Raw genomic sequence first — 22,386 nt, forward strand, 5'->3', positions numbered from 1 at the left:
TAAGCACAGCAGCAGTGGCTTTTGCTTTTAGGGTAAAAAAGTTATCCAACAGAGACTGTCCCTGCCCCAAGACTAGCAGGCAAAGCAGCAAATGTAGCTTTCCAGGCTCTGGTACAGGCAAAATAAGCAGGAAGGCTATTGTAGATTTATTACAACACATTGCTTCCACAGGCAGTGTACTTTGTCCATCTCTGGTTACCAGCTCTGCTTATGTTAAAAGTCAGCAACTCAACAAAAAAATGTGCAAGGGCATTTTAAACAAGCCCTGCGCTAAATTTCTCCTCATCATGCAAGACTGAAGACTGAAACTCATGAGCATGAGTTTCAGCACGGGCTATAATCTGATTAGATACTCAGAGTAGTCTGTATTCTGGTTAATAGTCTGTGCCCAAGATCATTTTAGAGCACCTAGCTTGGTTATGGCACACTCATTTTGCTACATCCACATAAATTTGGTAACAAGAAGGAAGAACAGCACTGCTGCCACTATAATCAACCCAACCACAACATCAGACTCCTGAATGATGTTACTTTTTTACAGCTTGATAATCCTGGCAAACACATCTCAGGAGTGGATATATAAATCAGGAAATGGGCAGAAGGGAATACAAGTTCTGTCTCCTCTTACTATCGTGCACTTCTGCAATAGTATCTAACTTAGTGCAGAAATAGAGCAAACAAAGTGTTATGTCATGTCACTTCTCCAAGGTTACATTGGAAATCAGTGGCAGATACTCTAGATGTTTACTTTAAATAGAGCCACTGTAATTTTCCCCATAGGCAACTGCATGTGTAATGGCAAAAGTTGGGTTTGAATATCACTTCCCTTGGCATTAAATCAGAGACAGAAATGTAAGCCAATGGGAATTACATCCCTGATACTGATGCCTTTAGAAGTCTCCTACTCACCTATCAAATTCTGGATGATTAAGGGGAAGGGCATTTAATATCCTAAAGCTCTGCTTGTTTTTGTAAACAACTCCCAAAGTTCATGTGCAGTTCATCTCTTTTTATAACACATATTTAGACAGCCATGTTTTTGGCAATTTTCTATTTTCCGACTGCCAGGCATATTTCTGCACTATAGCACCTGCTCTCTTCTAGTTTTGATTCTGAAGCACGGTGAAATGTGTCAGCAGACACTTATTCTATCTCTAACTAGAGCTTCAGGCATGGATATTTTTGGTTGAAAGAAATATCTCTGATCCTGAAGAAGATGATCATCATACTATCATGGGAATTTTTCAGCAACAGTAAAGAAAATATTTGTTGAGGTATCCTGTCAGGGCATTCAGAGCTGATTCTAAATAGGAAACAAATTTAATTAAATTTATCTGGTTGCATTAAAGGAAAAAACTCATCTATTTTCTAAATAACATAAAAATTCATTGGAGTTACTACTGATTTACACAAGTGTAAAAGTGTCAGAATTAGATCCATAGATGCAAGATCTCTTCTTTTTGAAAGAACATGGAATTAATTCCCTGAGAACACAGGAAACACAAATTTAATCTTCCAGAGAAATGTAAAATTAAGGCAACCTTGGGTTTCAATGACATTTTTGCCAGAATATTAATATTTTGCCAGAACATTCCAAAACTGGAACTGTAAATCTGCTATTGGTATAACTGAGATTTGAACTTATAGGTAGCATAGCATATCCAGCTTGTTGCCACATAAAAGCAAAATCTTATATTCTTCTTATTATCGCCGTTCAGAATGACAAGCTATGCGGCAGACAGAATCTAGTGAATCAGCAGTGTTCTGTCTGGCTCTGCCCTGCCTGACTCCCACGCACTCCTGCTAGAAGACGTGAACATGTTCAGCTTCATCTACTCACTCACCTGTGAGGTGGGCTTTGCCCACCAGGCCAATAACTGAGTGGGGAGAATCTGCTTCCTTTCTTGGCAAGTATAACTATTGCATTTCTCTGTAAGACCAAGTCATTTCAATTTAGCAAGACATTGAACACTTATTTCTTTGGCTAGATGTTATCTTCTGGCTACGGATTGATGTCCACACTGATTTTAACAGCTTTCTCAGCAGCTTTTAAAATAGTGAAAAATGGAGGGCTGTGAACTTCTCAGAAGTATCTGGTACAAAACAGATAAGCAGCGCTCGCTTCAAGCTGAATGTAGGACATGACAAAGACATCTCATTTCTCATAGAGATTTCTCTGTACTGAGGTTTGCAGGAGTCCTCACTGTTCTCCTTGCTCATCACAGATTCAAAGACTGTGTGGAGCTTTTAAAATTATTTTGGATGCTTTGGTAAGCTTTATTTAAAGAGTGTAGCTTGTGCAATAGCTCTCTAAGTGTCCCAAAAGGTCTCAGTTTTCATTTGCTTTGTTGATGCCTGATAGAATTAGGATGAAGGAAGCTCCAGCTATACGCAAGAAAAAACACTGTGAGAAATCAATGGGGTTATAATTGCCAGTCCTGTGCAGAGGTTATCTCTACCTTTTGTCTCAAGAGGTTAATCCTCACCTTTTCTGATTTCTGAGAAAGAAGCAAATCTTTCCCAGTTACTATCAAGACGTATTCAATGTATGAATTCAGTGTATTAAACTTTCCTATTACTTTACAGTAGTACTGTTACTGGTACATTCAGTGTAAATCGAATTCTCTCTATTCATGTTTATTACATACAAGTATAAACAAGTGTGCGTGAAAATCGGAAAGCCCAGAACTTCAGATCAGATTTAAGTATGACATTTTCTCTTTTATGGGATTGAGCCAGTAACATTTAGGAAAACCCAGATGATCTTTTCTTTCCCCAACGAAGACACTAAAACAGAAAGAAACTCAAAAAGTCAGTCTCGTGCTAAGATTTGGTATGACAAGTTTAAGCCTCCAATCACTATACTTTTAATGTCCAAATTGCAAATCCATGGTGGGGAAAAAAAAAAAGCCCTGGTGGCTACAGACTGAAAAATGTTATCTGATAAACTAGGTTGTTAGGAAAAGATATTTGATATCAGACACGGTGACTAGCATCACTCTCTTCTGTTCAAGTCAGACTGCAGTGTGGCCATTTCTCTAGAGCACAGAAAGAATGCAGCCAGCCTACATCTCTCAGAAGACTCCTCACCTACTCTGATACCTCTTCCTCATGCATCTCATTCTCAGGGACTCCAGCTCCCTGCCACTTTTCCAGATATAGTGCTCTATATACCAGTCATTCTGATTTTGTCCTCTCCATGGTATTTAATCCACATAATGCAGTGCTGAAAAACATTATCATCACAATCATGCAAATATATACAAGCTGTGACATACAACTGCAGAATACACATCAAATGTAGTTTTACTATTCATATGTGGCTAGAATACAAATTCTTTTTCTGGGAGTGGGAAAAGGAAAGGAATGGACTCCTCACACCCACTCTGCATATTTCTATTTTGCTTCTGATTTGGTGCAAATTAATGAATATTAAATTGGTTCCAGTCACTCCAAAAATTTTGTTCAGAAATCATAAAATCAGACAAAGTAAAAAATACCATTTTCTGTTTGCTTACCTGGAACAGTGTGGTGAGCAGGTTTCCTATTCAACTGGGTGACTTTTTGGTATGTTTTTTGCAGGGTTTTTTTGTTTTGGTTTGGTTTTGGCAAACAAGTAGTCTTCAGTGTTTTTACAGCAGTGGCTATTACAGAAACTTGTGTCTCTTGCACTTCTTATCTTGGAGGGTGGACAAAATAAACAAACTGAAAATAATACTACAATGAACAGTAAATGATGAATGGCCTACAGTACAAAAAACAGTGTAAAAAGGAAGACAAGTTTAAATATTGTTGTGTAAGAAAGGGATGAAAATAATACAAGGATGAGAATAAGTAAAATGATAGGCTGGAACATCTGGGAAAGTAAATACAAAGACAAAGAGAACAGTCAATTAATGGAATAGCAAGTCCAGAGTTTCAACAAAATAAATAGTGAATCAGACTATGCTTGTGGAGGGACTGAGTGCCCATCTCCCATTGACTTCAGTAGGAGTTCTGCATGGTCAAGCCCCGAAATGTCCAATTTAACTACTGCTGTTATTTGTTTAGAGAAAATACTAATTAGTTTGCTTTAAATTTGTTTAAGCCCATGCAGTGCTCTGCCTTTAAGCTAATGGGAGCTCTACAAGCTCAGAGCTATTGCTAGATCAGAAAGTGAGCATGCTAAATGCTTTTTCTGTTTGATTTCATGCAATACATGTATAGTAATTGATTAGCTTTAAACTCACTGCGTCTGTGACTTTCTGATACAAGGAAACAAAAGACTAATTAGTCAGCATAGAAATAAGAAATAATAGCTTTCAGCTTCACCTGGCAAATACTTTGACTGTAAACTAGCAGAATAGCATGGAGTAAATTAACACAGCAAGAGACTTACTAGAACATTAGATAATACCATGAGCAATAACAAGATTTGCCAACTATAGGACTGCATGATAAGATAAGAGTAGGTAATTTTCATTTTTTCATGGCAAAAGATCTTGAGTCAGCAAGGAATTTGCTCCCCTCTGGAGGAGGGGAGCATGCAGAATTTGCTCCCCTCTGGAGCAAATTCTGCATAAAAATGAATTACAGAAAATATGCTAATCACTGCTGCATGTAAGCAGTGACCCATAGGCCTTCAATAAGATACAATCAGGTACAGCAATTCCAATATTCACACTAGTGTGTGGCTCTGTGACTCTGTAAAATAGATTTGCATGGTTTATTTTTCTCTGTGTTTTGTCATGTTCTCCATAATTTTGGAAATTTAATCTTTCCTTGTTTAAAATTAATCCATTTCTCTTTTTATTAATTTAACAGGAACCCAACCACTAAGAAAACAACCATGCTCATTTATGTACCAGAAATGGTGTCTGCACTGCCTTTACTGGCGATGAAGGCACAACTCTGGCAAATGCAGCTGCAAAGCCAGAAAGGAGTAAAATCTTCCACCTCCCAGAGTAGAATTCTTTTAATTTCCAGGAGACCAGACTTACTCACTGTTCACAAACAGGCCCATTGTTAGAACAAGGTTTCATACGGCCAAATGATTTAAAATAATTTAAGAAATACTGACTTTTGTCTACTATAAAGAATTTTCATGTACCATACATCGAATTTGAGGCTTAATTCATTTGGCAGAGCCTTTTTACCTGTAGGCCGTAATAAGTAAAAGTCTACCTGACTCACTGACAAAGGTTCATCTGCACTTCGATCATCCGAAGACTTTGGAACTTCAAGTCTGTCAATGAAAGCCTGGAGCTCTTTCCTGAAGGCCTTCATCTGTGCGTTGATCCGGTAAAGAAGCTCATGCTCACGTATTCTGCTGCCATCATCTTCCTCATCCATCAGTCCAAAGAGGTCCCCATTAGCTACATAAATTCTCGCCTCTGTTATGATGGTGCTTGTGTCAGAAATTAAGCGATCTATTGTCTTGCCCAGCCGCTCAGCTTCAGAGCGAATGTCCTTCATCTGCTGCCTGTCAGTGAAGCTTTTCTGCCACCCGGATGGTGTTGGATAAAAAGACCTCGTGGGTGTCAGGCACCGAATGTTGCGTACTTCTTCAGAGTCGCTTTCCCCACCAATGGGGCCTTCCCTTTTGCGATGAGGGGGGCGGGAATCATCATCACTCTCTTTTTTCCCTGCATCACTTTCCGCATCACTGTCTCTGGGACTGCCACGGATCCCAAGGTGAGAGGCCAAGTCATAGCGTTGCATGTTGGACATTAAGACTCTGTTCTCATACTGGAGTTGCATGACTTTGCCACTCAGCTCATTGATCTGCATTCGTGCAGCTTTTAGCTCCTCCTGTAATGCTTCTGTCTTGGCATTATCATGGTGCCTAGAGCTCTCATGGGCCCCAGACTTGTACTTGTATTTGTTCAGCTCAGCTGTTACACGCTTGTTTTGTTCTTCCAGATCAGCTAAATTTCTCCTCAGCAATTCGGTTTCATCTTCTACTAGCTGCAAATGCTGTCGTAATTCTGACAGGGATTCACTCTGCTCTCCCAGGAGTGGGTTAGCAGTCCCTGAGAAATCATCTCCTCTTAAATCATCAAGCTCTGCTTTCAGTCCTCTGTTTTCTACTTCTAGTTCCACTATTTTCCTCCCAAGAATGTTAGCTTCCTCCTCCACAAGTCTCAATCGAAGCTTGAGTTCAGCTTCTCTTGTGGTAGGTGGCCCACCTGCTTCACCTTTTGGCAAAGGGCTGTCCAAATCCCCATAAAATGACCTATATTTTTGCAGCTCATGTTCAAATCTGTCTTTCTCTTTATCAATCTTGGCCATTTTCTTCCTCATCAAGGCTGCTTCTTCTTTGACAAACTGTAGCTGGCATTTCAGGTCTTCATTGTCCTCCTTAGAAAAAAGAAAAAGTATTTCAAGAAACTTGATGTAAAACAGGAGACCTCCAGTAGATGGTCTTGCATTACAAGATTAATAATCACAGGTACATAGCTTTAGATACTAACAGATTTTCCTGCAATATTTTTTTCGCTGATCAATACATTATAGAGAGGGAAATAAATACTTACATTTAAAAGAGGAAAAAAACTATTTTACTTGCAAGTGAAGTTTACACAGTCCCCAGAAAATATATTGTAGGGGTGGAGGGACTTGTAAAAAAATTCCTTGTATTTTCTAGACTTGCAGTACTGTAATAGACTTTACAGTCTTAAAAAATCCTGAAGTCAGCACACTAAGGATCTATAATCTTGTTTCACTGGTGCTCCCATTTACTTTTTTTTTGCCTACAGTATAGAGTATATGAAAGCTGGTGGGTTCACTGCAGCACTAGCAGTTTGTTTAGGTGGTCCTTGACATAGCATTGTCTAACGCAGATCTGGAGTAAGAGCTCTCCATTTCACAGCACACAGGAAAAAAAAGAGCAAAGCAAGCAAAGTGCAAATCTACAAATCATGTACATAATTTCCATAGTGTCCCTGAAGCCTCCACATGAGAATCCAGGCTACTGTTATTACAACATACCTCTGTTGGTGTCTGCTGTGACTTTTTTTCTGATTTTGGTAAGTCTTTGCTCCCTCTTCTTTTCAGTGATTGCTGCAACAACAAGATGAGATGCACTGAATATAAAGAGGTATATAATACAGTCACTCTTTTAAAACACAGCAAGTTAAATGCAACTATAAAGGAATTTATTTCTTGTAATCCTTGAGATACCAAATACAGAGAGGAGACACAGCTGCCCAAAAATGACACAGTAATGTTATACAACTAAAGTATTGGTTTAATCAATCTATTTCCTTTTTTAATCAACACTTTCAAAGACTAGCACATAATGAATGTTTAGCACATGACAAGAGAGGTAAGAAAGCAGGTATTCCAAGTGGTAACTTACAGATGGGAAAGCTGAGGCAAGCAGTGAAACCCAGCCTGCCTATTTGGTATTAACCCTAATGGGGCCAAGGCACTTAGAGATGCATTTAGCTAGATGTGGTCTTAGCCTTTGTGGTAGGCAAGCTATGTTACACAGTGTCACTGAGATCCCACCAACTGATTTGAGTGTACATCTACAAGCACATCTTTCTCTGTGTCCCACCCACAGGCTTCAAGCTTGCAGCATACTGTGGTCGCACCTCTGCAGGTGCACACTGTAGACAATGTCTATGCAAACAAACTCACACACAGATCTGGTCGCTAGGTTTGTTCTGCTTTCAGAACATATGCAATTTAAATGCAATTTTAAACTGCTTAGATGACAAAGTCCTAGTGAGAACCAGTGAGAAACAAAGCATATTAGCTTAAGAACAGCAGCACACAAAGACATGTATGCACCACCATATGAGCGAGCTTCTTTGGTGTCTTCTCATCTGCTATGTAGCCAAAGCGAGTAGAAAAGAAACTCCTGCTTTTAGAGCAGGATGCAGTGGGATCGAAGCCTACTAGCCTATCCAGCAAAAATCTCGTAATTGCTAACAGTAGAAAGCTCGTTAGTGGGCAAGAAGCAGTAGTGGAAAACAACTGCAACCATCCTACTGTCAACACTCAATACAGATCATCAAGAAAACAGCAGGAGAGAGGAAAGCAAGTGAGAGAATATATTAATACGTAACATCCCACTTGCAGCCGTTCCCAGTTTTCATGCTCCCCAGGTAAAATGTAAGCCCTGAGGCAGGGCAGTGATACAACCAACACCATCCTTCTCTGAGATTATTCTCTGGTAGAAGGATCTTTTGTGCCACTGAAAAACATGTATTTCCCTGCACCAGGCAGGGGAGAATTCAGCTGTATCTAAAAGCCATCCAATTCCATACAGTGGGAATTAAAGTATGTTCATAATTCTCAAGGAACTGAGTACAGTGTGTGAGTATGCTGTACATCACGATCCTGTGCACTGTTCGCCTCCTGGTACCAATTGTTCTCTTTTTTCTGCAGATCATCCCCATAACAAATACTAAGCTCGTGGACGGCTCACTCCGAAGGAAAAGTCAATGCCATAGAAATGACCCACAAGTAAACCTGAGCACCCACAAGAGCCAATTTCTTATGAGACTTTTTGCTCAAATTTAATACAGAGTTATGCAAGAATTAAGAAAAATTACCTCAGATTCAGTATCAGAACTAAAATTCACAGATGGGTCCACCAAAAAACAGAATTAAAATTTCAATGTCTCTTGCAGAAACATTGAATGCTGTCAGCAGAAAAAAAACCCAATAAAAACCAATCAAAGATCATTAGGTGTGATAGCTAGATAGCTGGACAACTGTGAATCATAGGCTTCTAAAGGAATCCAGAAAAGACACCAAAAATTGTTACATTAACTCACTTTTCCCCTTTAAATATAAAGCCAACAACTCTGGGATCCAGTCTACAAACAAAACTGTTCTTCTCCAGGGTCATCCGTCAGTTATCCTATTGTAGAAATGGTATATGCATGTAGAGGGGGTTTTTGTTTGTTTGTTTTTCGTTTAGAATTGGCAAATTTATAAAGCGTTAAACTTTCAGAGGAGCAGCTTCCTCCTCTGTATTACCACTAATTATACCCCTATGTATTATGACTTTGAAAAAAACCCTTTTCAAATCAGTTAGCACTGTAAACTTCTCGCACCAGAATCTTGCCAATACCACCCACAGATAAAATAACTAAGGGATAGTTAGATTGTATTTCTGTTTGGTTATCTAAATGCTTTCTATTCACCCTGCCAAGCTCAGCAACTCTCCAGATATAATGATGTTCTGAAACGCTGAGCTGCAACGTCTTGTGTACTCTACAACTTTTCAGAAGATAAGAGATATATGAAAAAGTTTCACATGACAAAAAAAAAAAAAAGGAGAAACTACAGAAAGCAAGAAGTATTTTTCTTTTTCTCCTTTCTCTCTGTATCCTTGGTGTTCCTTTTGGTAGTCAGGTTAGCAACATTTTAATTACAACAATAGCTGTGGCTACGTAATGACTAGGCACTACTTTCTATTCTGCTCTACCTGAATTAAAACAAACGATCCATGGAGCTTGTATTATTCATCAACGAAATGATGGTGTTCAGCAACAAAATGTTATCACAGAAAGCAATGAAGAACATGCACATTCAATTAACAGGATGATTTGGGTAACTGGATTAGGCCCAACTGGAATTGGTATGACCTTTTTTTCTTGTGAAAAGCACCATGAGACAATTTCTCATTACTAGAGGTTAAGATCTCACTTGCACATCCCAGCTGACAGATGACATCTGCAAAATCACAGTGCTCCACAACATCATGTCAGGGCACTGAGGCAATATTCAAGCTGAGCAAAGAACGCCACATATCAAGCAGTATATCCTCCTATAAATAATAAATTTTTGAGTTTATTCAGAGCTATGTTTCACAATTTACAGTGGCTACTCTTTCTAGTATTTCTCTCAAGCCTTGTACTAGTCCACTCTTCCAATCCAGTTTTCAACTTTAAACAATTTATTGCTGCTAATGAAAAGAAATTCAGCAAAGCAAAATGGAAAAAGGAAACAAAGTTCAAATAAACGTATGGCAAAAATAAAAATTGCAACCCAGACTCCTGCAAGTGAATCTTCATATTATCCCTCCCACTGGACAGTATTAAAACTATCTGCATGTTGCTTGTCTTGACATACTGACAAATGTTAGTCAGGGCAAGTGTGTAATTCAGCTACCTTCATGTACAAAATCTCTTTGTTAAAAAATTTTAGTGTTAGATAACCTTTTAATATAATTCACCACTTGTTGATCATTTTTTCATGTCACAGTGTACCACAAAGCTAAAAGCCACCTCTGCTGTTTTCTCAACTGTAGCAAAAAAAACCTGTCCCTCATATTCTAGAACTGGTTTCGAGAATTTGTTGTGAAGGATAATTTGGGGGCTCAGGTAATTTTTCTCCCATATAATTTTAAAAATCATATTCAGTACACTCTATTTAATGATTATGAGTTTAAAAAAAAGACAAAGGTAAAGTAAGAAACATAAGACTGCTTTTGCACTATCTGATCAGTAATGCTCACCAGACATTATGGTTTTAATAACCTTGAACCAAGTTACCCACCTGCAGGAGAAAAGAATAAGCAAAAAAAAGCATATAATACTGTTTCTACAACAGGGAGTTTGCTGAATTGCTCAAGTACTAATGAAATATTTCATTAGCAGTGGGGATAATAAGACCAGCAACTGGGACATGTATATCATTATATCGTATAATCTCTGCTTACCTCTGAAATACTAGGAGGGAAAAGTGAGTTTGACCTGACTATTCTAGTATTCACTGTAGCCAGCACATGTGAGGCAGTTATGTGTGTTCTGGCAAAGTTTCCACAGTTTAGAGAGGACTACGGATAATGTTCCTTTTATATGCACACCAGATCACATTTAACGAGCAATTCTGTTGTGATGATCAGCAGCATCGATTCTCCAGTGACCTCCACAGGAGTTTATCCAATGTCTTGCTGGAGATGCTAAGCACTTCTCAAGACCAGATGGTATAATCCTTCTCCTGCCAGCCCTAAACTGCAAGCCAAATGTGCAGTCCTAACATCACCTGTGATGCTCAGTGCCTCTCAGATGTAAAAAGACCTGAAATCTACTCTGAGAGTAACACCATGCAGAAATAACAGCATCACACTCCATTGAGTAGGAAAGCTGTAAAAGGAACTCAAATTCTCCCTACCTGATCTAAGTTACAGTAAATCTCTCAGCAATTAATAAAGAAGCCTTAAGCAAAACATACCAAGATTTTTTCAAGATGCTTAGGTTTGATTGTTTCAAACCTGATCTGGCGGTATATGATTGAAAAATCAATGCAAGCAACCACAGGAGGAATTCCTGACACATAAAGGGATTTATGAGTGCACAGAGCCCCCATAACAGCTCTTATCCCTCCTCTCAAAGGAGGCAAGGTGTGCAGTTTCTTGAATCTCCATAGCTGCAACTGAACCTTCTCATCTGCACACAACTGTACTGTACAGAGTTATGGTTAGCTGCCTCCCAACTGCTGTGACAGGTCTGCAGAGCTTTCAAAACTCAGAGCAAACCAAACACCATCTTTACAGTCTTGAAATGTCACTGAATATCAAACAACTTTTGGGATGCACAAACTTGCCTCTGTTTGGCACAGAGTGACTATGACCAGAGAAATGGAAATCTGCCCTAAGACTCTCTCTGCATTTCCCTTTTGGAAAATGGAGCTGGATCAAAACAGATGGAAGACAGATTTTTTAGTTTACTGACACCAACTCTAATTCAGTGTGTTAGAATATGTGGACACTATCCATGTTGGCAAATTGAAAATTTCACATTCTCCTAAAAAAAAAAAATCTTTGTTTTTAAAATATCTGGCTTATTCTGCAACTCTGTCAGTGCAATTTGCCAGCAACAAATTCAAGAGACTGGCTTTCTCTGTCATTGGCACAAGTACATAGAGTGATACAATCCTTTACTCCTTCCACCCCACCTCAGGGGCAGGAGGAGTCCTGAGTATTTCAGTATTCTGCTTGCTTGCAAAACTAAGACAGGAAAGAAAAAGCAGGGGATAAGTGAAATGCAAAGAAGCACAGCACCTCTGTTCCTGAACCAAACACTAATCATATCCCTACTACCTATAGTAATGTTCTCTTCATCCTAAAACTGGCATATTTGAAAACACTGCTCAAGGACAATACAAAATGAAAGCAATCTTTACTACTTCACCATGGAGAGAAAAATAGTTCTTATGTAATCTTCTTAATGTCTTCATATTGCAGAAGAGAAAAGAGAAGCTGCCCTCCAATATTTGTATTCTTTTATTTGCATTTATTTAGGAGTTATTTCAGTTATCATTTTCAGATCTTTTGCTACTATTCATTTGCCAACTAAATAAAAAAAAATAAAAGGAGAGGAAAAACATACAAAACATTTGCACTTTTCCTAGAGAAACTCTTTGCATTTTGAACCAAAACCACATTGCTAGAGCAAATAATGATAAGTCTGGGGTATAACTAGGTAAAAGCATTCTTTGCAATGCATAAAACGAAGCAGCACATTTTTGCTTCCATTACATTTGCTTCCTTCTTTTTCTTATTTGACAAAAGTTCTGAGCAGTAGAAGATGAAAGCAGCCTTTTCAAAGCTCTCCATGTGACCTACTCAAATCGCTGGCAAGCTCTGATACTTTGCTTTCTGTGATTGCACACTCCCTCATCCACTGGGATATCATAAAACATTGGAAACAACTTCTCTGAAGAGGAAGAGGTCTCCTGCCATTTGAACCTTTCAAAAGATGGAAGAACTAGACATGCTTAGTTCCCCAGCACTGTCCAACTATGCCTCATTATGGACGCAGGAATCACAGTCAGCTTACACTCGGCTCCCTAATCCTGAAATGCAAAACCAAATCTTAGAACAACATGAATATTTTGGAGTGAAAGTGCAGGATGAATATTTTGGAGTGAAAGTGCAGAAATAAGGTATTTTGTTGCATAGCGATATTAGTTAAACTTATTTTGTAGGGCTTCTTAAGTTGCCTTTTATTTGTCTGCTCAGCTATTTGTCTTTTTTGGGAGAAGAAAGTCAGTCTTTTTGTCAGGGTCTGTGCAATGCCTAGTACAATGCACTGTCCCAGTCTTTATCTGGGACTGGCAGTATGACAAACAGTATGTCAACATAGTTCAAAACACCACCACATAACCGTAGCAATAATCAGAATCACAGGCATAGATATGGGAATTATGAATTAAATACATAGGAGATTTTGCCAAATGTAAAACCAGTTTTCTTTCTCACACTTATCATACTCAGAGTTTTTCAGTCTTATTAGAAGAACATCTCAGAAGAGATTACAAAGAAATTTTCATGAGAATGGGAAAGTGCAAGCAATCAGATTAGGTTCATTGCCTTGGTCACAAAAATGCATATCTATAAACCAAAGTGTAGTCACCATATCCCAACAAAAAAAGGTTAGTCTGAAAATGAAAAGTAATAATAAGGAAAACAAGAATGATTCTGCACACAATGTGCACCTCTGCACTGCTCACAACAGAAGCCAGTTGTGCAAAGGTGTGGGCTAATCACAGATGTACATTTGTGTTCAAGCTAATTTCATACTGAAGAGTTGCATTAAATGCACAGACAGCTCTTACAGTCCCTCACTTGGATTGACAGGGTAGGAATGCTTCAGGAACATGCACATCTGTGTAGGTTTGTAGGCACACAGCAGAGAAAGGAGCTTTGCGGCTTGCCCTACATGACTATGCATCTCAGACAATCAGTTATAGGGATATCTCACCAAAAAAAATCAGATTTTAGAGTTCATTTGAGAGGATACAAAATTTTGAGATTAATTAAAGTAGGAAAAATTCTGAAATCTGCACTTGGTCTAGAAGCCTGAGCAGTGAGCAGAAGATTTTCTGTTAACAGGGGAAAGGAATCTATCTCTCACATGTCAGCAATCACTCTGTCCTCTAACTGTCCGGAGGAGTCTTCTTATTCTCTTTATCTCTCTTTTTCTGTCCAAGTTTACTTGGGAAAATTCTGTTGTAAAGCTAGCAGTTTGTCAATTGGCTGAAAAATATTTTCCACAATACCACGTATGGGGAAGTTTCAAAGGTGTTCAGGAACTTAGGTTATTGAAAACAGAGAATTAGACTCTGCAGTGCTCTGAAGTCATGCCAGTGTGATCTTGCCTTAAATCTAAGATTTAATCTAAGTTTTGTTGAGCAGCTCATATAAAGATGGTGCTATGGAAAAATAAAGCACAGTTTGGACATCTGCACACCCACCTTTCTCAGTCTGCCTGGTACCAGTCTGCTCTCCCATCAGCCTACACCCAGGGCTTTGCCTGATATTGCTACCATGCAGAGATGGAGATGAGGGAAGGAGAATATTGCAGCGCTGGTTGGAGCAGAGTGTAGCAGCTGCGCTGACTACAAAAGATTCTGAAGATCTGTGACTGACCCCTGTGTGTTGCCTTCCTAAACAACGACTCTTCCTCCTAAAGGAAACTTGCTCAGCTTCTTCAGTGAAATGCTTATTCCCAGCAAAGGAAGGGGCTGTGGCTCTTTGGCTGACTTTAAAACTTTCACATAGAGGTTGACTTAAGACTCTTAGTTAAAGGTTCCCTTTGCTAGCAATGTGAAAATCTCATTCTGAAATGAAGTTTGACAGTCTCCAGCTCATTATAAATATTTGATCACTGGGATGCATTTTTAACTAGCCATCATGAACAAACAGCCGACTCTTCAGCATTTATCATAAATGTCACTGAGCCAGCAGATCACCTGCAGACTAATGCCACAGCAGTCCTAATGGGGTTACACAAGAATCAGCTCTTTGTCCTAAGAGCTGATTAACATTTTTTTAACTAATTAACATTTTTTTGCTGCTGCCTAGAAAAGAACATAAAATAATACTGGATAAAGGCTGCAGATAGAGTAAAGGTTGGAGAGATGTTAAATACTGAAAAGGACAGTCACTGATACAAACTTCAGTGCAATCAAATACTATCTGCTTTAATATGACTAAATAAGAAGATACACATTTAAGAACAAGGAGTGAAAGCTATGCTAAGACAATAGGAAAACAGCACAGAGAATAGAGCAGATATCTTGAAAAGCCACATCTCTGAAAAAGACTACAGAGTCATAAAGGATAATCAGCTGAAAAAATGTCCAAGTGTAAGTTTGTGTCCAAAAGGCTTAATTTAGTCCTAAGATGTAGATGTCAAAACTGAGTTTCTCTGTGCAGTATCTAGAAAGGGATGTGCCTCTCTGCAGAGTCAAACCACCCTCAGACAAGTGAAAAAAATAACTTCTAAGTAGAGTCCATCTTTCTCCCTTGAGGTAAGCTGAATTCCTAACTTAGGTTAAATGTTTAATTTTTAGATGGCTAAATGATATCAACCCTAAGCATGCAGATTTGAAAAGAAAAGAAAAGAAAAGAAAAGAAAAGAAAAGAAAAGAAAAGAAAAGAAAAGAAAACAAAACAAAACAAAACAAAACAAAACAAAACAAAACAAAACAAAACCACCAAAGCATTGGACTCTTGAATTTAACACGGCAGTATGAATATAAGTTGCCTGGCTGGTAACTAACTTTCACCAAATTCAGATGAGAAAAAAAGGTGCAAATTTTTAACTGTTACTGGGGCAGTTCAGGGAGAGTTATGGTAGACTGTTCTCAGCTGTCAATTTTTAACACAGACCAGCACCCTCTTCTGAAAAGTAGGCATCATTTTAAATAAAATTGCTGGGGTTATTTTATGACCCATGTTATTCAGAAGGTTAGAGTAGTTGATCATCTTATACAGTTCTGTCTTCATAATTTCCGAACACATGAAACCTGACCAAAGTTTCATGAAACCTGAACTCAGCAACTATATTCCTAGAAGTACACCACAAGAAAAAGGAACCTTTGAGTGAATATATGTCTATGCATCATCAAGGCAATGTTCCAGTTCAAAACTCTTTCTAGGGCACTGTTACTGGTGCTTCTAATGAATCATTTAATCAAGTATCTAAACTGATAGCATCTGTAAAAATTAAAGTAATTCAGCCGAGCCTGTAATATAAAATACCCCTGGTAATTAGGCCAGTTGGATGTCATTATCAGTCATGATTTACAGGGAGGTAGAAGCTTGTTATTATACATAACACTGATGGAAACAGATGCACAGCAAATAGCTTTTAAGTGCAAGTACTCATCTGTGACCTAAGCAAAGAGCTTGGTTATTATCCTAACCTGGATTCATTGCTGAGATAGCCAAAGACAATTAACACAACCATACAACTAGGATCAGACAAAGCAAAATAGAATTGATATCCACAGGTTTCATTATACATATCTTAATATATGCTGTTGTTAATTCTAGCAATGGGAAAAAAAAATCACATAATATGTCAAAACATCTCAGCAGAAACAGACACTTCAGAAAAATACACCTGTGCATCTAAAAGGTTAATCCACTGTGCTTCACTTCAAAATAAAAAATGCAGCGCTTGGAATTCTTAACTATGGAGTGTTATCAAAACCTGAATCTACTAAAATGCCAGAGTGTTGCATTTCTTGATTCTGTGAGCACTGAGGTAAGCGAAAAATAAACCTCCAGGTTGCAGTGAACAAACATCAAAAGCCTAGTGTTCTTGTTCCTGGCTAGTACTGATTCCACGTGATTCAGAAGAGCAGCCGGGCTGATCCCAGGGCCCAGCACAACATACAGCTGAGTGTTCTCCCTGTCAAGTGACTCATCTCTATTTAATACGCAGTAACATACACCATAGAATATGGCTATAGATGTGTGCAAATGAGAGGGTCTAAAAGAAAAAGGTGGCTCAAAACATGCCATTCTGCTCTCCAGAGTGCAGTGTACTTACAGGGCGGTTCAGAGGCAGAGCACAACTAGCACACTGGTAGTCAATGAAGAATCAGCTGGCTGCCTTGCACAATCCCATACAGTCTCTACTCCTGTCCAGCCCAACCACAGAAGGCATTTGTTGGGCAGTATTCCCCACCTCTGTACTGTATCTAATACTTTCTTTATTGTACTTGATTCTTCATACATCACTCCCCTTACTGCATGCGAGGTATCTGCCTGATAGAAGGTTTAGTACTTTGCACACAGACACACAAGCACACAAGTACAGCTGTATTGCACAGAACACAACTAGTTGCACAAAACACTGTGCATATCAGTGCAGCAGGAAAAATCTCCTGCTTGATACCATGTACCTGCCTTTGACCTCCTGCTCACTTGTTGTGTTTTGCCTGAGAAGAAAGACAGCTTGGACAGACCCTGAGCTCTCCCTATTTAACAGAAATAACCTGGAAATAATTTCATTTTTCCCCTTCCAGAAGAGACTTTTTCTAACCCCAGTATGTTCTGCTGCAAAATGAGAAATTAAATTCTGCTTGTTATTAACAAGTACAGACCACAGAGCTGAGAAAAATCACAGACCAGTTGAGGCTGAGAGAGATCTTTGGAGATCTAGTCCAGTCCTCCTGCTCAGAGCAGAGTCAACTAAAGCAGTCTTCTCAAGGCCATGTCCTGTGGGGTCTTGATCAAGGCCAAGCCAAGAGGTCAGGCCACAGATGATGGTTAAGATCAGGAAGGTCCATGGCCACGTACAGCTATGACAGAGCTGGATGCAGCTACAACATAGTTCAGGCAGGAACTCAAGGTCCAGATCTGAGGCTAAGTGGAGCTCCTGGGCCCATGGGAAGCTCACCAGGGTAATGAAGGCCTATTAACACTATCCTTGCAAGGCCTCATCACTTGCCTCATGATCACTAGACCTGTGGATTGACTTCCCAGCTTAATCTCAGACCTGTCTTGTCACCACAAACCTGGTGGATGATCTGGAGTCTTGGCTGATCACAGCTGCTGTCCGCAGGCCTGTTCTGGTCACTTTGCTCAGGTACTGTTGAAGTAGGTCCTGGCTGGTGGGGCCCCTGCTCTATGGGCTGTGTTACTGTGTCCTTGGCTTCTGGCTCCCAGTTCCTCAGAGCAGCTGGCCCTTGCTGTTCCCTGACAGGTACATCACTAGTCACCTTGAGGGTCCCTTCCAACCCTAACCATTCTATGATTCGATGATTCTATGACTTTATGCTACTGACCACCACTGTTTGAGCCTGGTAGTTCATCAGCCAGTTTTCAGTCAACCTTACTGTCCAGTTGTTTAGCCCATACTTCATCAGCTTGTGTAGGAGAACATTATGAACGAGGTTCCCTGCACCATTCACCAGTGTGCATACCTTTTCCCTCATCTTCATTTGGCTATTGATACACCTCTAGTAGCCCTTCTTGTTGCCTTTTAATGTCCCTCACCAGATTCAGGTTCTGTTGGGTTTTGGCTTTTCTAACCCCATCCCTCTATGTGCTGACAGTATTTCTACATTCCTCTAGGACCACCTTCACTTGATTTCCCGCACACTGGGATAGATCATTCAAAAATTCACAATGCTGCAAACAATAGCCTCACCACATCGCATAATTTTTTATTTTTAAGTGCACTGGAGACAAATGCAAGAGATGTTATCAAGCACCTGGAACAAAACATTAAGTTGGGTTGCCTCTTTTTTTTGGGAAAAAAAAAAAAAGATGGCTTAGGCAACAACTTTGAAATAAAAGGACTAAGATTTACAGGCCAATCAAAAGTCCAGAGTATCACACCATATCTTTTGCATCCTACTATGTAGCATTAGAAGACAAGTTATAAAACAGTATAACTACTTATTAATCATGTATAGCAGCACATAAAGAAGCTATGCTTCAGTTGCCTTTTCTGATTCTGTAATTACTGGATACTTTATGCTAGCCACCTAAGTTCTCAGAACCATCTTTCTGAAAAAGTAGTAAGCAATATATTGAATAGTAAATATAGTCATTTCTGTGATAGTTTTGTTGCATATGGCTCTGTTGTCTTTGGTCCCATTTGAGGTCTTGCCAGTCTCTTTCACCTGTTTCTACACTGGAAACCGCACTGAGGTTACCCCTTGAGGGCCCATGACATGCTCCAGAACAGCCATCTGTACTATGACATGACAAGATTCTCCTTCCTCACCCTGGCAGCTGAGTTCAACCAAAACACAGGACAGTGCTTACCTCCATGGTGCTACTTTCTGCTTACCCTCCCAAAGCCAAGACGAACGACTTAGGGCTGTGAGGCTCTGCCAAAGAGCCATCAGGAACAGAGGCACCTGAAAGACACGCTGGGAAATTCTATGTGCAAAATAACTAGTAAATCTACCAGGCTACGGAAAGCCCTAGTTTTTAAACTGTAGACTTCCTAGCAGCATCAGAGAACGTAAACACAGAAAATTGTTTCCTGTGGGGTTGCTGAAGAGCTCAGTTTAAGACTATGAGAAAGACAGCCCTGAAGCCAGCAGTGAGCACATGCACGAAAGAGAAAAAAAGCTATGGTAGTTTTCCTTTCAATCTGAATCAAGCTCAGCTTTGACCTGTATCAGAACACTGCAAATGCTCTGTTTTTCCAGGTGTTTCTTTGAAGAGACTGGTGCACTTCAGCAGTGGCCTGAACACAGTGGTATAAGGGACAGGAATAATGTATTACTGTTATTCATCAAAGCCTTGGTGAGACTTCCAGGAAAATTTTGACATTTGGTGTATATTGATTCCATACAAAAACATGTATCTAGACCTCTGGTTCGGCACTGTTCTGCCTTCATAAAGCCTTCCAGCTGATAGAAAGCAATTTTGCAAAGTCATCTGGATTTCCTTTCAATCTAGAGAATCCTAGCCTACCTCTATACTGCCATTCATGCTTTTGTAGCAGTACAAAAAGGTCAAATCTGTCCTTTCTATCATGCAATCTCTTTCTTTGAGAAACCAAGAAAATCATATACAGTGTCTTACAAAAAAATTCCAGAGACCTGTCAAAAATGACAAAATGGGCATAGATAAAATGATAATTGAAATTTTAAAACCATAATATATTATTAAAAAAACTTAAGCAAAACAACAACAACAAAAAAAAAAAACAGTGTGGATTATGTATTGTCTATGGATACAACTGTGAAAGGTAGCATGTTAGCTATCTAAAAAGCCAGCTATACCAGGCAGCTTATTTTTATGCTTTTAAGTTACCTGGCAATTTTTTCTTTCATTTGAGCAACCAAGTTGGTACCTCTACATCTAAACTACCTATATGGACACTTGAATGTCCATTTGAGTAAAGAAATACTGAAACTGAGAAGTGAAAAAACCAAAAACTTATCTTCTGTGATTGAGGACCATTACAGAGTCCTAAAAAATTTGTCTTTTCCTAGAAAATAAGTGTCGTGGTTTTGTTTAGTAAGGGGGGGCCTAAGGTGGTAGCTTCTGTAGGAAACTGCTAGAAGTCGCTCCCCTTTGTTCAGGGGACTTGGCCAGGCCTAGGGCGGACCCACTGCTGGCCAAGGCCGAGCCGATTGGTAGCAGAATGTCTCATGATAACGCCTCTGCGATAACGTATTTAAGAATGGGAAAACAGAAAAAAAGAGAGAGAAGAGAAGATGTGAAACAGCTGAGCGGGGGCAGAGAGGGGGAGGCGCAGGCCTCATGGGCCTTGCAGGCCTCACCCTCTGGCCTCCCGCCGGGCAGCCGACTGGGCCCAACTCGGCCCGGCCCGGCTGCAAGAAGTGGAGAGGAGATGAGAAGTGAATAAGATGTAAAAAGGATCCTGAGAGATGTCTGCCAGCCTGTTGTGAGGAACGGCTGCAGACGCCAAGGTCAGTTCAGAAGGAGGGGGAGGAGTAATGCGGCTCCTGGCCAAGATTCCCCTGCAGCCTGTGGTGACGACCATGGTGGAGCAGGTTGTCCCCCTGCAGCCCATGGAGGTCCACGGAGGAGCAGAGATCCACTTGGAGCCCGTGAAGGACCCCGTACCGGGGGAGGTGGATGCCTGAAGGCAGCTGTGGCCCGTGGAGGGCCTGCTCTGGGACAGCTGTTCTAGAGGGACTGCACCCCGTGGAAGAGATGACCCACGCCGGAGCAGTTCCACGAAGGACTGTGGCCCGTGGGAGGGACCCCACACTGGAGCAGGTGAGGAATGTGAGGAGTTCTTCCCCTGACCATGAAGCAGTGGCGTAAAACAACGTATGATGAACTGACCACAACCCCCATTCCCTCTTCCCCCCTATGCCGCTCGGGAGGGGAAGGTAGTAAAGATAATGTTAAGCTCGAGAAGAGGGAGGGGTGGGGGGAGGTTATCTTGTTCTCTGTCTCATTATCCTGCTGTTTGTAATAATAAATGAATAGTTTTCCCCAAGTTGAGTCTGTTTTGCCCGTGACGGTAACTTTAAGGATTTCTCCCTGTCCTTATCTCAAACCTCTCCGTTTTTCCTTATATTTTCTCTCCCTGTTCTCTCGGAGTGTGGGGGGAGTGAGAGAGAGACTGCGTAGTCTGGTCCGATCGGGGCTGAACTACGACAATGAGTAAACTCCTCAGGCTTACAAACAGCACAGCATCAACAAATGATTAGGAGATGACTGAATATAAACTGAGCAATACTGGATTTCCCAAATTTTCCTCAATTTGTTAATGTGATATCATATTTTGAGGACCTTATTGAAATCAGTAGCAAGAGAGTCTACTTCAGTAATGCGCTATAAAAGGCCTTCTTTCTCCTTTAGATCTCAAGGAAGTCATCCTCTAAAGTCTCTAGCAACAGAGATACATCTTTTCCAGCCCGCCCCACTGTGAGTTCATGCTCACAAACCATTTTCTCTGGTAACCAGTTATCATCCACCACCCGAGCCACAGTTATGGCACTGTCCTTACTCCTACAGACAACTGGGCATGCCAGCTCTGTTGGCTTTGTCACTGCTGGTGATTGCCCCTTGCCAGTAATTCTCAGCAGTAGGAATTCACATAGCAGCAGTGGACTGGACTTGCTGTTCTGTCTCATTTGCCACCTCATCTGGCTCCATATCAAGTTAGAGACCCTTTGCCTAGTTTTCACACTAGTAAATGAAATGGCCAGGGCCGATTCTCAGGACCCGATGCCAACTGGCACTCCACAATTCAGTCTCCTTTCAGCTAAAATGACAATACAGCTAAACTTCCCTACAGATTCCTTCCAGACAAGTAGGACCACATCCAAACTGTCAATCAGGAATGAGCTCTGACCCAGGCTAGACCCCAAATCATGCCCAAGCACCGAAGCAGTGGTACCTGATCCAGACCAAAACCATCTGAGGGGATGTGCTACCAATCCCCTGACAGTGTGTGGGCCCTTCCTTAGCCTGATTTACTTTACAAATACAGTTTTTCACTAATGGAAGCAATTTTGTAGCAAAGAACAACTCCAAGAAGAAAAAAAAGGGTCTCAGGTGCTGACTTTAGACCAGGATGTATAGACTCATGTCCTTTCTCTAGAACATAGTTTCTATCTGTTTGGAAGCTCAGCCCCCATCACCGAAAGGAAGGAAAGCAAGGTAATATTCTGCCACAAGGAATGAACTCCCATGCCCCC

General features: G+C 40.3%; 1 protein-coding gene across 2 annotated transcripts in view; it reads right to left on the minus strand.

Moving 5' to 3' along the window:
- Positions 1–3,720: 3,720 nt before the first annotated feature.
- The window catches only part of MTCL3 (MTCL family member 3), a 31,094-nt gene continuing 12,428 nt past the window's right edge, over positions 3,721–22,386 (minus strand). The window contains exons 4-7 of one of the 2 annotated variants that reach the window (XM_086745265.1): positions 6,970–7,041; positions 5,164–6,339; positions 4,230–4,244; positions 3,746–3,856 (exon numbers count right to left, since the gene is read on the minus strand). In XM_086745265.1, the coding sequence (XP_086601391.1) occupies positions 3,746–3,856; positions 4,230–4,244; positions 5,164–6,339; positions 6,970–7,041 (1,374 nt within the window). Of the gene's footprint in view, positions 3,857–4,229; positions 4,245–5,163; positions 6,340–6,969; positions 7,042–22,386 lie in introns of both variants that reach the window. The other variant, XM_086745266.1, reaches the window with a different exon arrangement.

Source organism: Chlamydotis macqueenii, chromosome 3, assembly GCF_036417535.1.
Source record: "Chlamydotis macqueenii isolate bChlMac1 chromosome 3, bChlMac1.mat, whole genome shotgun sequence".
Lineage (NCBI taxonomy): Eukaryota > Metazoa > Chordata > Aves > Otidiformes > Otididae > Chlamydotis > Chlamydotis macqueenii.